Genomic DNA, 16,593 nt, shown 5'->3' with positions numbered 1-16,593 from the left:
GTGAGCCACTGATAGTCTGCAGTCCGCGTTGGGAATCAATCTGTCACCAACGTCGTTAATTCTCACATAAGGAAATTTATCAGGACTTAAATGATAAGAGTACCTAGAAGGAAACCTCTAGGGTAATTACTTCCCTTCTCTGTCGCAGCTATAGCTGCCAAGATGTCATCATCAATCTTACTTTTGGATCTTGTAACTGCTGCTACTAGATATGTTCCAACAGATTTTTTGATCTCTTTGGCCAAAATATGTCTTAAAAACAACTTTTTTAATTTTAAAGAAGACCTGTTCCTACAAGTAAAAGGCGTAGCCATGGGTTGCAGCTTTGCCCCTGAGATAGCAAATTTGGTTATGGATCACTTTGAGACCGTTTTTATCTTCGATGAAACTGGCCCATACTCTGCACACATTGCGAGATGGGTCAGATTCATCGACGATATATTTTTAATATGGAATGGAAATGTAGAAGATCTAGAATCATTCCACGATTGGCTCAAAACACGGACACAAGATCTAAAATTTACCAAAAATGTTAGTGACACCCAAGTCAATTTTCTAGACGTTTGGGTAAAAAATAACGAAGGAGCTCTAGAAGTGAGTCTATTCACCAAGCCTACTGATAGAAACACGCTACTGGCATACAGCTCAGGACATCCTCGACACCTTAAGGATAATTTACCTTACGGGCAGTTCCTGAGAATTCGTCGCAATTGTTCGAACAAAAGTGACTATTTTGACAATGCTGCCATCCTGAAGACCAAACTATGTAATAGAGGGTACCCTAAGAAATTAGTCAGGAATGCCCTCAAACGAGCTTGGTTCACACCTCGTGAGACCCTACTCATACCAAGAAGTAAGGTTAAGAACGATCCACTCACATGTGTACTGACATATAATCCGAAAGCTAACAAAGTTAGACAGATCATCCAGAGAAACTGGCGGTTGGTGGAGCACTTGGGATTGGGTACACCGCTTTTTGCTTTCCAGAAAGGAAAGAATTTGAGAGAACATTTGGTTAAAGCGGCTAGACCAATATCTAAAAAAGATATAAGAACTATGATGGGACTGCCGCCAGTGCAGGGACACTTTAGATGTCAAAACTGTGTGGTGTGTCCACAGACAAATGACTCCAAATTTATTATGATTGGAAATAAAACATGTACAACTGACTTTCTCAAATTGTAATTCCAAGAATGTGATTTACTCAATCGAATGTCCATGCAAAAAAACCTATATTGGCCAGACAACTCAAGCTGTTAAATTACGCATCCAACAACACAAATCACGAATTCGGTGCAAAATTCTCGGTGCCCCGTTGGTCCAACATTTTTTGGAACACGGGCATGAGGAAGATGAATTGAGGTGGACCGTTCTAACGGTCATGCGCCCGATAAACAAAGCCATGTTACAAAATACTTTGAACCGTCTAGAAGCACGGTTGATTGAGAAGTACCGCACAGCCATTGATGGTTTAAATGACAGAGATGAAATATGGGCCCTAATATGATAAGATCTTTAGATATGAGGACTGCCTTTAAGCTCAGACAAAGGTGTAAGGTTTAGCCAGCCAATACCTGATATGTGTGGTCACTATTCATAGATGTATGTATATATGTAAAATGTTTTTTATACGTCAGTAGATTGTGAGTCTTTTATGCCCACAGGTTCTCTAACTTTGCTTTTTGACACAAGGGTTATAATTGTGGCGGTTTCACTTTATTTTTTAGTTAGCACTTTCAATTATTTTACACCGTTGCACTGGTATTTAGTTGATTAAGTTATTTTTGTTACTTTGAGCATTATTATTTTAATTTGCTTTGTATATTTTCTCTTTCAATTTTATTTTTTTCCCGTTTAAAGGGAGAGATCAACGAACTGAATCAGTTGACCTTTAACTATTTCCCTTTATAAAATGGCCGATTCACTTCACTCTGTTTAGGGGAGATGTGCTAGTCCGTTTTCTCTGTTGTTATCTAGAAATTAGGTCCTGAGTTTTGACTTGGGAACCGTGGTTCAGGAGCAAGCCATCGTACACGGCTAACTCCTGAATAGAATCTAAAGAAAGGAGAGAATTATAAGGTAGGAACAGATGGTATCCGTCTGTTTGCTCCAATATGGAATTGAGACCTTTATTCTTATCCCCGCGTATTGTATTGCTTACTTTCTAACTCTTCAGATTGAATACCACGTTGAACTGATAGCACCTTTAAGGAACCCAAGTGAGGCGCCAAGTACAACTATGCGTGAATAAGGTACAAAGTTTGATCACTTGAGCAATAGAGTGGCTCTCCACAGCGGACCGGATCTAAAGTAATATCCTTGTTTTTAGAGTTGCGCTAGTGATTGATTCCCTCACGCGCCAGCGCCTATGAGCATGGAGTTCTCATGCTGGATGCGCGAAACGAGGCGATTAAGTTAAGGTCAGTATAGAGCTCTATAGAGAGAACAATGAGATTCCTCCTATTAGCTATTTTTCTTTAAGTGATTCCAGTAAACAGAACCACCTGAAACACCAATGATTTTACTCACTTTCCTTTAGGGTGAAATATACAAGGCTTTGACGTGTAAAACCGAGTGACCTTTCACTTTGAAATTCACGTCGCACTGTATTCGGTGTGTATATTGTGGTGGTGGTACTTCCTGTATTTTAGTTTGGTGAACGAGACCTGTGTGTAGATATCGGCAAGGTATTTGTTGGTGTTTATGTATTTTACACGTTATGTGAGTTTATTATTTATTTCATGTAGAGTGCTGCTGTTGCTCTTGTCCTGAAGAGGCCAAAAGAAATTGATTGGCTGAAACGTGACCGCGTCGACAGTTTTGGTGTACAGAAGGACCTTAAATCAACTGAACTTTTGGTGGATTTAATAAGTTTACCGTTGCTTTTTAATCTTGGGAGATAGACTTTCCTACATGCAATGTACGAGCCTTCTGGGTAGCTCACACTATTAAAAGGTGGCTCTACAATCGGAAATATTTTTTGGTGTACAGTAGCGTTAGTTTCTTTTCATTTCAGAGGTGTTGTTTTTGTAAATACAATTTGTATATGCTCAGTGATAAAATGATAAAAAAGAAAATGTGAATATATAAACACATGAAAGGATAATTAAATGTATCCTTGATCAAAAACATTGTTGTATCTTTTCCTCCTTGCCAATCTTTCTCTTGAAACTGTGTCTTTAATACCCAGGTAATAGGAGGGTTATTGATGGGTATACCCCTAACCAATAGGATTGTGTATTTACACTTTTTTAAGTGTGAGGGCTGTAGTACAAATACTATTAATACACTAGATGTAAAAATCGATGTAATGAATGAGCATTGTATATATTTTGTTTAGTTTTGTGTTTTTGTGATAGTGACTGCACAGAAAGAGGTTAATTATTGTGCTCTCTTGGGGTTATGGCACTACCACATATGGTGAGTTTCTCGGAAGACGAGATTAATAAATTGATTGAGACTCCTTCTTTACTAGTGATTCTACAAATATCACCACAGACAAAGGTGAAAGGTTAATACAGCTTAGAAAGAAAAATACGAGGACACAACTGCATGCCCAGGTCCTACTTGAGTACCTCAAATCTAATACCATCCCAGTAGGGCTGCAGGCGAAAAACATCCCAATTATCTTTGTAAACGATAAAGCCTATCTGTTGGACTTCAGTGGAGTAAGCACAAAGTGTTCTAGAGATTGGCTCGTGTTATCTATCCATATAGCATTACGAATTAGTGAAGAAGAACTGAAAGAAATTCGAAAGCTAGAGAAAGAAATCAATGGTGACAGTACTGTTCAGGATGCAAAGACACTCTTAGAGTCTATAGAAAAAACACTTGTTGACTTCAAAAATCAAACCATCAGTGCGAAAACTTTAAAAGTCACCAGAGACATTAAGGGGTTCGATAACTTAACAGTTTACCCTTATCTCAAGGAGTACTTTAATAAAAATAACAATCCAAGCACATTGAACCTCCAATGCAGAACACGATCACGGTCTAAATTCATTACCTTTTCTGATTCTTCCTCAGACTCAGATCAGGGGACTGGTCCCGATCTTCCTCCATATCCTCAATATTACCAATATCCACGTGTTCCCCCTCCTTTTTTAGGCAGAGGCAGGGGAAGAGGATTCAGAGGCAACTGGCGAAGCCAGCAAATATGGCAACCACCTGCTCCACAGCAGATCCAAGAACAAAATTACTTTCGGACCAGACAAAGAGCTTATCGAAGATAGACCCATCAATATCCACCTTGCCCTTGACAACGCATGAGGTAATCCCTATCTATAATTTGTCAAAGCATCATTTATCTGAAACCGAGACCCAAATGCTCAATAAAGGGCTATCATTCGTTCCCCATGCTATACAGAACCCAATTGATACCAAAAAAGAGGTTCTACAGTTCCTTCGGAAAGTTAGATTGAGAATCTTCTTTTCAGAATTTAATGAAGCCTCTGAGAATAACATTAGCGGACTAAAAAATAAATCAACCTTTTGTCCCGAAAATGCAGCTATGCCTGATCAAATTCTTTTGTTTGAAAATCAAATACTTAGGGAGGTAGATAATCTTCACTCTAAAAGATCTTTTTCAAACCTAATTTTTCTAGAGATGAACATAAGGCACTTCTTGATTTAGCAAAAAATCCACTTGTGGTAGTGAAACCCACCAATAAAGGCGGAGGAATTGTGCTATGGGATGCGGACAATTACGATGAGGAAATCACTAGGCAGTTGAATAATCAACTACATTATTGACCCTTGGAAAATAACCCTACAGCGCGGTTGAAAGCTGAAATACTGCATTTGACCAACAAAGCACTTGAGAATGGGTTCCTCTGTAAAAACGAATTCGAGTTCTTGAATATTACATCTCAAAAAGTCCCCACACTATACGTTTTGCCTAAAATCCATAAATATGCCACCAAACCACCAGGGAGGCCGATTATTTCGGCTTGTGGCTCCATTCTAGAGCCTGTGGCAAAATATGTGGATCACTTTCTTAAACCATTTGTCCCAGAGACAAAAGCGTATGTACGGGACACCATGGACTTCATTGCCAAGGTTGAGGGATCGGTGTTTGATAGCAACCAAAGTCTTTTGGTTACTTTCGACATCGAAAGCCTCTATACTAACATCCCTCAGGATGAGGCACTTTTGATCATGACGTTGGTACTAAATAAAAGACCTAGACCACACCAAGTTCCAACAGATCTTTTGATCTCTTTGGCCAAAATATGTCTTAAAAACAACTTTTTAAATTTTAAAGAAGACCTGTTCCTACAAGTAAAAGGCGTAGCCATGGGTTGCAGCTTTGCCCCTGAGATAGCGAATTTGGTTATGGATCACTTTGAGACCATTTTTATCTTCGATGAAACTGGCCCATACTCTGCACACATTGCGAGATGGGTCAGATTCATCGACGATATATTTTTAATATGGAATGGAAATGTAGAAGATCTAGAATCATTCCACGATTGGCTCAACACACGGACACAAGATCTAAAATTTACCAAAAATGTTAGTGACACCCAAGTCAATTTTCTAGACGTTTGGGTAAAAAATAACGAAGGAGCTCTAGAAGTGAGTCTATTCACCAAGCCTACTGATAGAAACACGCTACTGGCATACAGCTCAGGACATCCTCGACACCTTAAGGATAATTTACCTTACGGGCAGTTCCTGAGAATTCGTCGCAATTGTTCGAACAAAAGTGACTATTTTGACAATGATGCCATCCTGAAGACCAAACTATGTAATAGAGGGTACCCTAAGAAATTAGTCAGGAATGCCCTCAAACGAGCTTGGTTCACACCTCGTGAGACCTTACTCATACCAAGAAGTAAGGTTAAGAACGATCCACTCACATGTGTACTGACATATAATCCGAAAGCTAACAAAGTGAGACAGATCATCCAGAGAAACTGGCGGTTGGTGGAGCACTTGGGATTGGGTACACCGCTTTTTGCTTTCCAGAAAGGAAAGAATTTGAGAGAACATTTGGTTAAAGCGGCTAGACCAATATCTAAAAAAGATATAAGAACTATGATGGGACTGCCGCCAGTGCAGGGACACTTTAGATGTCAAAACTGTGTGGTGTGTCCACAGACAAATGACTCCAAATGTATTATGATTGGAAATAAAAAACATGTACAACTGACTTTCTCAAATTGTAATTCCAAGAATGTGATTTACTCAATCGAATGTCCATGCAAAAAAACCTATATTGGCCAGACAACTCAAGCTGTTAAATTACGCATCCAACAACACAAATCATGAATTCGGTGCAAAATTCTCGGTGCCCCATTGGTCCAACATTTTTTGGAACACGGGCATGAGGAAGATGAATTGAGGTGGACCGTTCTAATGGTCATGCGCCCGATAAACAAAGCCATGTTACAAAATACTTTGAACCGTCTAGAAGCACGGTTGATTGAGAAGTACCGCACAGCCATTGATGGTTTAAATGACAGAGACGAAATATGGGCCCTAATATGATAAGATCTTTAGATATGAGGACTGCCTTTAAGCTCAGACAAAGGTGTAAGGTTTAGCCAGCCAATACCTGATATGTGTGGTCACTATTCATAGGTGTATGTATATATGTAAAATGTTTTTTATACATCAGTAGATTGTGAGCCTTTTATGCCCACAGGTTCTCTAACTTTGCTTTTTGACACAAGGGTTATAATTGTGGCGGTTTCACTTTATTTTTTAGTTAGCCCTTTCGATTATTTTACACCGTTGCACTAGTATTTAGTTGATTAAGTTATTTTTGTTACTTTGAGCATTATTATTTTAATTTGCTTTGTATATTTTCTCTTTCAATTTAATTTTTTTCCCGTTTAAAGGGAGAGATCAACAAACTGAATCAGTTGACCTTTAACTATTTCCCTTTCTAAAATGGCTGATTCACTTCACTCTGTTTAGGGGAGATGTGCTAGTCCATTTTCTCTGTTATCTAGAAATTAGATCCTGAGTTTTGACTTGGGAACCGTGGTTCAGGAGCAAGCCATCGTACACGGCTAACCGCTGAATAGAATCTGAAGAAAGGAGAGAATTATAAGGTAGGAACAGATGGTATCCGTCTGTTTGCTCCAATATGGAATTGAGACCTTTATTCCTATCCCCGCGTATTGTATTGCTTACTTTCTAAGTCTTCAGATTGAATACCGCGTTGAACTGATAGCACCTTTAAGGAACCCAAGTGAGGCGCCAAGTACAACTATGCGTGAATAAGGAACAAAGTTTGATCACTTGAGCAATAGAGTGGCTCTCCACAGCAGACCGGATCTAAAGTAATATCCTTGTTTTTAGAGTTGGGCCAGTGATTGATTCCCTCACGCGCCAGCGCCTATTAGCATGGAGTTCTCATGCTGGATGCGCGAAACGAGGCGATTAAGTTAAGGTCAGTATAGAGCTCTATAGAGAGAACAATGAGATCCCTCCTATTAGCTATTTTTCTTTAAGTGATTCCAGTAAGCAGAACCACCTGAAACACCAATGATTTTACTCACTTTCCTTTAGGGTGAAATATACAAGGCTTTGACGTGTAAAACCGAGGGACCTTTCACTTTGAAATTCATGTAGCACTGTATTCGGTGTGTATATTGTGGTGGTGGTACTTCCTGTATTTTAGTTTGGTGAACGAGACCTGTGTGTAGATATCGGCAAGGTATTTGTTGGTGTTTATGTATTTTACACGTTATGTGAGTTTATTATTTATTTCATGTAGAGTGCTGCTGTTGCTCTTGTCCTGAAGAGGCCAAAAGAAATTGATTGGCTGAAACGTGACCGCGTCGACAGTTTTGGTGTACAGAAGGACCTTAAATCAACTGAACTTTTGGTGGATTTAATAAGTTTACCGTTGCTTTTTAATCTTGGGAGATAGACTTTCCTACATGCAATGTACGAGCCTTCTGGGTAGCTCACACTATTGAAAGGTGGCTCTACAATCGGAAATATTTTTTGGTGTACAGTAGCGTTAGTTTCTTTTCATTTCAGAGGTGTTGTTTTTGTAAATACAATTTGTATATGCTCAGTGATAAAATGATAAAAAAGAAAATGTGAATATATAAACACATGAAAGGATAATTAAATGTATCCTTGATCAAAAACATTGTTGTATCTTTTCCTCCTTGCCAATCTTTCTCTTGAAACTGTGTCTTTAATACCCAGGTAATAGGAGGGTTATTGATGGGTATACCCCTAACCAATAGGATTGCTACTAGATATGTTGCCACTGCTGTTTTCGCTGCTTCGTCAGCTAAGCTGTTGCCGTCAGCGTGGACACCAACTCGCTGGTGCCCAAGAGTGTGAATTACATTCACCAGAGGCAGAGTCTGTTTAAGTTCTGCCGCTCGAACCCAAAGCATTGTATGCTTGATTGTGCTACCTTTGGAATCGCGATATTCATTCTGAGACCAAAAGAATAAATTGTCGTTAAAAGACTGAACACAGTAAAAAGAGTCACTCACTATAAGAGTTGTAACTCGTGGATCAGCAAACTCTAGTGCAAGCACAAGAGCCCGTAGCTCTGCCAACTGTGCGGTACAATTACCCAATGACTGCGTATGCATGACATCAGACTTGAATTCACCATTCTCAAAAATACCAGATACAATTGCGCAGGCGGCTGAATAAGCATGCTTCGATTCCGTCGCCGGTTGCGCCGAACCATCTGTGTAAATAATACAATGGTAATCTTCAAGTGGGCGCAAAGACAGAGGAGCTGGATGAACTAATTCATACTGCAAGTACTCCTGAGTCTGCAATGAGGCATCAAAGATGTGGGTGACATCAGGTGACGTCAATGAAGTGGCCCATTGTATCCAACGTGGATGCAGAGCTTTTGAATTAGGTACACTGGCTTTCATCACTGCCTCTAGGGCAGGATACGGTGTGACAACCAACATGCGTTTCCCCTGAGAATCGCAGTCAAAACTTTTTTGACCGTGGAAAAGCGCATTTCAGCCGAAGTGTTCAGGTGTGATCTGTGTCACCCTCATTGAACGTTAAATACGTGAAACCCACTGCGCCAGGCACAATTCTTATTACCAGTTTAGTGTGGTTAACACATGTCAGTAAGGGGGAACAACCTTTACAACGCAACTTTTACAACGCACTACCTTTACAACGCATTTTTTACAACGCATAATCCATTACAACGCATGACATTACAACGCATGACACTACAACGCATTTTTAAAAACTACCTTTACAACGCATTCCATTACAACGCATACTACCATTACAACGCATACCATTACAACGCATAATATTACACTACACTATCCAACACTTACCCTACTGATGCACCCCCTGGAGTTAGAATAGTAATTTTTACCCCTATACTATCCAACACTTACCCTACTGTTGCACCCCCTGGAGTTAGAATAGTAATTTTTACCCCTATACTATCCAACACTTACCCTACTGTTGCACCCCCTGGAGTTAGAATAGTAATTTTTACCCCTATACTATCCAACACTTACCCTACTGTTGCACCCCCTGGAGTTAGAATAGTAATTTTTACCCCTATACTATCCAACACTTACCCTACTGTTGCACCCCCTGGAGTTAGAATAGTAATTTTTACCCCTATACTATCCAACACTTACCCTACTGTTGCACCCCCTGGAGTTAGAATAGTAATTTTTACCCCTATACTATCCAACACTTACCCCACTGTTGCACCCCCTGGAGTTAGAATAGTAATTTTTACCCCTATACTATCCAACGCTTACCCTACTGTTGCACCCCCTGGAGTTAGAATAGTAATTTTTACCCCTATACTATCCAACACTTACCCTACTGTTGCACCCCCTGGAGTTAGAATAGTAATTTTTACCCCTATACTATCCAACACTTACCCTACTGTTGCACCCCCTGGAGTTAGAATAGTAATTTTTACCCCTATACTATCCAACACTTACCCTACTGTTGCACCCCCTGGAGTTAGAATAGTAATTTTTACCCCTATACTATCCAACACTTACCCCACTGTTGCACCCCCTGGAGTTAGAATAGTAATTTTTACCCCTATACTATCCAACACTTACCCTACTGTTGCACCCCCTGGAGTTAGAATAGTAATTTTTACCCCTATACTATCCAACACTTACCCTACTGTTGCACCCCCTGGAGTTAGAATAGTAATTTTTACCCCTATACTATCCAACACTTACCCCACTGTTGCACCCCCTGGAGTTAGAATAGTAATTTTTACCCCTATACTATCCAACACTTACCCTACTGTTGCACCCCCTGGAGTTAGAATAGTAATTTTTACCCCTATACTATCCAACACTTACCCCACTGTTGCACCCCCTGGAGTTAGAATAGTAATTTTTACCCCTATACTATCCAACACTTACCCCACTGTTGCACCCCCTGGAGTTAGAATAGTAATTTTTACCCCTATACTATCCAACACTTACCCTACCGTTGCACCCCCTGGAGTTAGAAAAGTAACTTTTACCCCTATACTATCTAATACTTACCTTAAATGTAATTTAATATTATGCGTTGTAATGGTATGCGTTGTAAAGGTAGTATGCGTTGTAATGGAAATGCGTTGTAAAGGTATTTTTTAAAAATGCGTTGTAGTGTCATGCGTTGTAATGTCATGCGTTGTAATGGATTATGCGTTGTAAAAGTGTGCGTTGTAACGTCATACATCCGTCAGTAAGTATTTCGAAGCAAGAAGGTCAGCCTGCAAAGATTGCAAGATAGCTGAATGTTCTGGTAGCCAGCTCGATTTGGAAAAAGTAGGTTGTACCAAGGCATATAGTGGCTTGATACGCTGGGCATAATCGGGAATGTAAGTACGCCCGAAATTTAGAAAACCCAGCAGAGATTGTAGTTTTTTCAGAGTTGTCGGAGCGCACAAACATGCACACTTCTCCAGAAAGTGAGGGGCTAATCCTCGACCTTCATTGTTGAGTTCATAACCCAAAAACAACACTGTATACTATGCAATGTGAGACTTCGCAAAGTTGAATTTGTAACCGAAATCCGCAAACATAACAATGATGCGGTCAACGCGACACAGATGCAGCCACAACTCGTCGTCTGTGAGATAGTTATCATCAACATATGAGTACACATCAGGGTCAATGCTCTCTAACAGAGAGACTACACGTGCGGAAAAGATGCCAGGGCTGTTTTTATAGCCCATGGCCAATCTCTTAAACTGTTTTTGTTTGCCGCCAGAAGTAAAGGCTGTCCATTGACTACTAATAGAGGACAGATTATGGCTGAAAAATCCATTAGATATGTCAAGTGTGGTTTTAAACCTTTTTCTCACGAGACTATCAACGAGGGCAGAACTGTGGGTATTCTGTACAGCACAAGTCCGACAATGAGAGTTTAAATGCCGATAATCCAAAACTAGGCGGTACGACCCATCAGGTTTAGTTACAGTGAATAAAGGATTATTCATGGGTGACACACATGTCTCGATTACACCATGATATTCCAATTGTTCATGGATTTCCGCGACGTGTGATCTTGCTTCACGGCGCATGGTATATTGGGGTTGCGGCTGGGGCATAGACCGTAAAGGAGTCTCATGGCTTGGCGACAATTTATCCCACCTAACCTGAGTACGGTACAAAGATGGAGCAAGAACCTGAACCCACTCTTCTGCAAACTTTTGAGTGTGATCCTTCGGCACTGTGTGCGAAGGACGGGAGGATTACCTCCTCCCCTCTAGGAGCGGCCAAAATAAAAGCTGGGGGCCAGTCTGCCTCCGCTAACAGGATGTCATATGTAGAGGTCAGATTTTCCCAAAAAATCCCTTTTATGTTACGTTGTATGTCACCTTCTATTAAAAGGACTATGTCATATAGTCTATCAGGGGGAGCCACTCTAGTATCCGCAGTTTCTACAGTAATGAACGTATCAGTTGCTGTCACCTCCAGATATGGATGCAGTGCTTGCCGCACTACGGTAACCTCTGCTGCGCTGTCGAGCAGCGTTAGTGCCCATGTCAGGTTCCGAAGCTGCGTTCTCACTATCTGTGGCATGCCTCGCTGTTGGTGCAGCAACTTTCTTCTTCTGAAATGGGGTACGTTGACGTGCAAACTCGTCCTGCTTGCCTTTACCATCAGGCTGACGGGGTTGCTCACGTCCTTGTTGGTCACCCAACCTTTGCCACGTTCTCCGCCACCGGACTGCGAGACCGATGTTTCCTGTGAAGAACGAGGAGAACGTTGTTCAGTAACCTGAAATCTATCAGGTGACCTAAGTCTAGTACGATCACGCAAATCATATGTGCGTTCACTAGTTACCTGTACAGGTGACGCGGGACGAGACCCCTGTTTCTGCTGCTGCTTCCCTGTTTCTTAGATCTTTGTTTTGGAAAAGCTGGACGATCTTCTTTGAAAGACGAACCCACCTTAGTTTGCTGTTGCACATCTATGTTTTGAACGGAAGGCTTAATCCCTAAACTACTGCGGCCTCTGGTTAGATACGCCTCCACAATAATTTTAGGCAACTCTTGGGGCTTATCGTCGTCGTTCACGAGGGCTAGACCATTCGCCACTTGAAAGTGAACCGCATCTCCCTTGAGGTTACCAAGGATGAGAGTGGCAACCACGTCGAACACACCAACAAGCCTCATTCCCAACTCGACTGCCGCCTCCGGACCGCGTTGATCTTGAACACGTTTGATCACGGAAGGAAGCACGGCCATAGATGGGGTGCCGAAGCACTTCCAGTAGACCGCTGCAAAAACCTTACCCCAGTTCTCACAATCGGCCACTTCTGGGACTAAGTCTTTCTGCAAACTAATGGTGAGTGTCCTGTGTTTCTCCACAGGAGTAGTGTGCGGAAATACTGCTTCCAGCTGGTCAAATTTCTCAGCAAGCCAATAAGGCAAATCGTCCTTATTTTGGGGGCGCTTGCCCATCACCGAATTAACCATGACGGGACTAATTACAATCCCGGCCGGGCCAGCTGGCTGCCCCGCGACGACAGGTGTCCCCACCTGCACATTGCGGGAAACGTATTGCACGAAAGCCCGATCTACTGTAATCAGGGCTGTATGTAGTTGACGTAACTCATCCACCGTAGCAGTTAAATAACGAGGATGAGGAGTGAATCCGGCCAATACCGGCCAAGTGGCCCCTGGAATGGACAAAGGGCCCAAACGAACTGGTGTAACCGTGTGGGGGAGGGCGCCAGTAAATCAAATACGATGCTGTCAAGCCGAAATAGAAATCTCCTGTGCCCTATATGGCGTATAATTCGCTGGGACCTGTGTGGGAGTATAGGAGTGAAACGTACTATTGTCCGCATTCACCGCCGGCATCGTAACCCAAGAGTAAAACAACTCATAGGGATACGATGCATCAGCACTTATGACAAAAATAACAGCCATCCCATTGTCTGGCACCCCAAACTGCGTCAAATGCCGCCTAAGAGGTGCACGGCTATGCGCCGCAATAGCGACCGCAGCCAAAAGGACACAGAGAAGAAAAACAATCTATTATAACAGTAGAACAAAAAGGGGGTTAAAATAAAATTAAAAACCTTTTTAATTGACAAGCTTGTTTGAACCTATAGAATAACTATTAGGTAGGATAAAACCGTAACTCCCGTTATCCGGAGACAAGAGTGAGGGCGTCGTGGACTAATATAAGCACTACTAAGGCGTCTCAAATCATAAGACCAAACGTTAGGTGCGCCATGTTGCAGGGATTCTGCTCATGCACAGAACTATGCGCAGGAAACCAGGACTACAGTGAATTGCGGTGTACCAAAAACTCACCTCAGTACCCAGAACCCCTATGCGACTAGCATCAGTGTCTCATTCGCTCTTCGTATCATCTCGAAGCTACCAATGATTAGACAACCCAGAACATGCGACTTAGAGTACTCTCAGGAATGGTGGGAATTAGAAATACCGGTTCGTTATTATTCTCATATCAGTCCACAACAAGAGTATTAAGAGACACAGTAAAGTTTAAAATGTTTATTTTATAGACTACGTGTCCTTAGATGCAGTACTTTGGCTAACATAAGCAGACAAATGATTAAAAATAAAACCATCAGCATTGTTACAATACCATAGAAAATGAAGGGAGAAATCATATTACAAATGATAGTGGAATACAACCACCCTCCCTTCGCTAGTAAGCTAGTATTATTATACTAATAGAAGGTCTCTAGGTTTGAATGGGGAACCCATACCGTAAATAACAGCTTAGGTGAATCACATCACAGGATCAGCTTTGCTCTGTGTCTGGAAAAGGTCTTCTCCAGAATGTGTGTCTCATGCATGCAAACTGCAATATTAAAGGCGCTCGAGTTTCCGATATTTGCAGCTGTGTGCGTGTTATGGCTAGAGCGTGGGCCGATCAACCTGAATTCAAAAGCATACATTGTTTGTTGGCCCTGACTGTTTCTGCACACAATGTTCAGACCAAGGTCGCGGTTCACGTCTAGGGATGTGAACAACAGATCGTTCTCATGTGAAGAAAAAGCAAGCAAGCAGTTTTCACATAATAACATCTATCCACAGTGTCGTGTGCATAAGCAGCAAAAGTGGCAAGATGGCGTTTTAATGTCTAAGACGCTTATGCTAACTTAGCAATGTGTCTACCTGTAGCTCCGCCTCCACCACACATCCACCGCTGCTGCCTCCCCTTTTATGTTTGCAAACATAATCGTAGATGTCTGGGTAAAATTTCTTGATAATTTGATCCCTAAGTTCTCAGCAGGTTCTGCTCCGTACTTGTTCTGTATGTGTCTTAATACGTCTGGTATCACTGCTATTGAAGGGATAGCATGAGTTCTGGCATAGATGGCAGCAAAAACTGTACCACAAGAGGTACAATCCTCTATCTGGGGAGCTATCCCCATTGGCAAGCAGATTGTTGCCATTCTGTGTTTTTCTCAGGGGCTTGTGTTTGGGAACACTGCCTCTAACTGTGTGATTTTCTGAGCTTTCCAGAAGGGCATCTGCTCACATTAAGTGTGCATTTTTCCTATGACTGCGTGCAGTGTTTGTGGGGTTTCTTACCTCTAAGCACTAGTTATCAAGAAAGGGAGTGCTGCTAACAATGAACAGGAGAGCCCTGTGAAGATCTTTTCAAGTAGACACGGGTAGCAGTAGTTATGCCCCAACACAGTTGTTTTATTGTAAGGAAAGAAACTCCAGCCACTGCAAGGGAACAGCTTTCTCATTTGACTAATCATTGCTTCTTTCAGACATCAACATTCTCATTAGAATGATACAGAAGAACATTCCATAGACATGAAAGGGGGAATACTATAACAAAGGAGGATGAACTATAATGCACAACAAATAACATAAGCAATTATGGGATACCACAAACCCCTTTTGGTTCAGCACTGGTCTGCAATGGTCACGGTCTCACTAATGCCTCAATCTGCCTGAGCCTGACCTCTCTCCTGCAGCAGATGCAGGAGGTCAGTGACTCATGGAGTGACCTCAGTGACAGTGGAATGAAACTGTTGACATCCCTGAAGTCACCTGAATGCAAGAGGATCAGCATTTACTGCTGAACTGAAGACTGGACATGGTAATGAAGATACAAGGACTGATCCCCCCGGTGGCAGGGGCCAGACTGAAGGTACACACCTGGGCATGCCCTGTGCTGCCACAATCTGTGCTGAAGGATTGGCACTTTGTAAACACCCACAGAGCAGCTTTCAGCCCGAATAGGGAAACGTGGATCTACAAATCTAAACCCTCCATTAATGGCCTTAATATTGAATCTGAGAGACTTCCATTAGTTCATGGACAAATATAAAAACAAAAAGTTTTTTAAAAACCCAGGAAGATACCTCCTCTGGCTGGTTTCCCATAGATATAAGGACAGCTCCATCCTTCATTCAATCCAGGAAGGACTTAAAACTCTCCAAAGAACACTACATTTCAGCGCCAAGGAGACGTCCTTTCAGAACTCAGCACTCCTCTTTTCCAGCCCTTCTCTGCCTCTGCCTGGGTTTATGATACATGCAAATACGTCCTCTACAGACACACACACGGGTAATCAATCTGAGAAACAATAACAGAATTCATGGCCTCTCCAGTAACCCTCAGTTATTGGCACTTCAATGTGGACCTTCAAAGAAGATGTGACAGAAGAGCAATTTAATGGCTGAAGCAATGAAACTAATGTATAGGGTCAGTCTCTTCCTGTGGAGAGTGCAGTACAAGTATCCTGAATCAGTCAGTCTCTGTGCTCACCATTTCCTTCTGAGAACAACGACTGTCCTGTGAAATAACAGTATGTGTAGCCAGCCGCAGCCGCTGCAGGTAAGGGCGGTGGGCGGGGTGGCCTGCTGGGGGGGGGATTTCAAGAGATGACCACTAGGGAAAACTAGATATTTATTTAATTTTACCAAGTGGTCGTCTCTCTAAATTCTCTCCAGCCGGCCCCACCAACTCACCACTCTTACCTGCAGCAGCTGTGGCTCTGTGTAGTAGCTCTTATTACTGTTCATACCAGAATTCCAGGTCTTAAGGCTATCACCGCACCACATTAGTGTTCTTTCATAGGTCAAAACTAATTTTGCAAGGGAACAATGTCCGGAACATATTGGGACATTTGGATTTGTTGCAGG

At 41.9% G+C, this 16,593-nt stretch overlaps 1 protein-coding gene across 1 annotated transcript in view; it reads left to right on the top strand.

Moving 5' to 3' along the window:
- The window catches only part of LOC146808710 (cell adhesion molecule CEACAM7-like), a 202,191-nt gene extending 197,922 nt beyond the window's left edge, over positions 1-4,269 (top strand). Inside the window, exon 6 of the mRNA XM_085614783.1 lies at positions 4,108-4,269. Within this exon, the coding sequence (XP_085470909.1) occupies positions 4,108-4,269 (162 nt within the window). The remainder of the gene's footprint in view (positions 1-4,107) is intronic.
- The last annotated feature ends 12,324 nt before the right edge of the window (positions 4,270-16,593 follow it).

Source organism: Triturus cristatus, chromosome 7 (genome assembly GCF_964204655.1).
Source record: "Triturus cristatus chromosome 7, aTriCri1.1, whole genome shotgun sequence".
Classification (NCBI taxonomy): domain Eukaryota; kingdom Metazoa; phylum Chordata; class Amphibia; order Caudata; family Salamandridae; genus Triturus; species Triturus cristatus.
The sequence above is the reverse complement of the archived record's forward strand: the minus strand, read 5'-3'. Positions and strand labels throughout refer to the sequence as shown.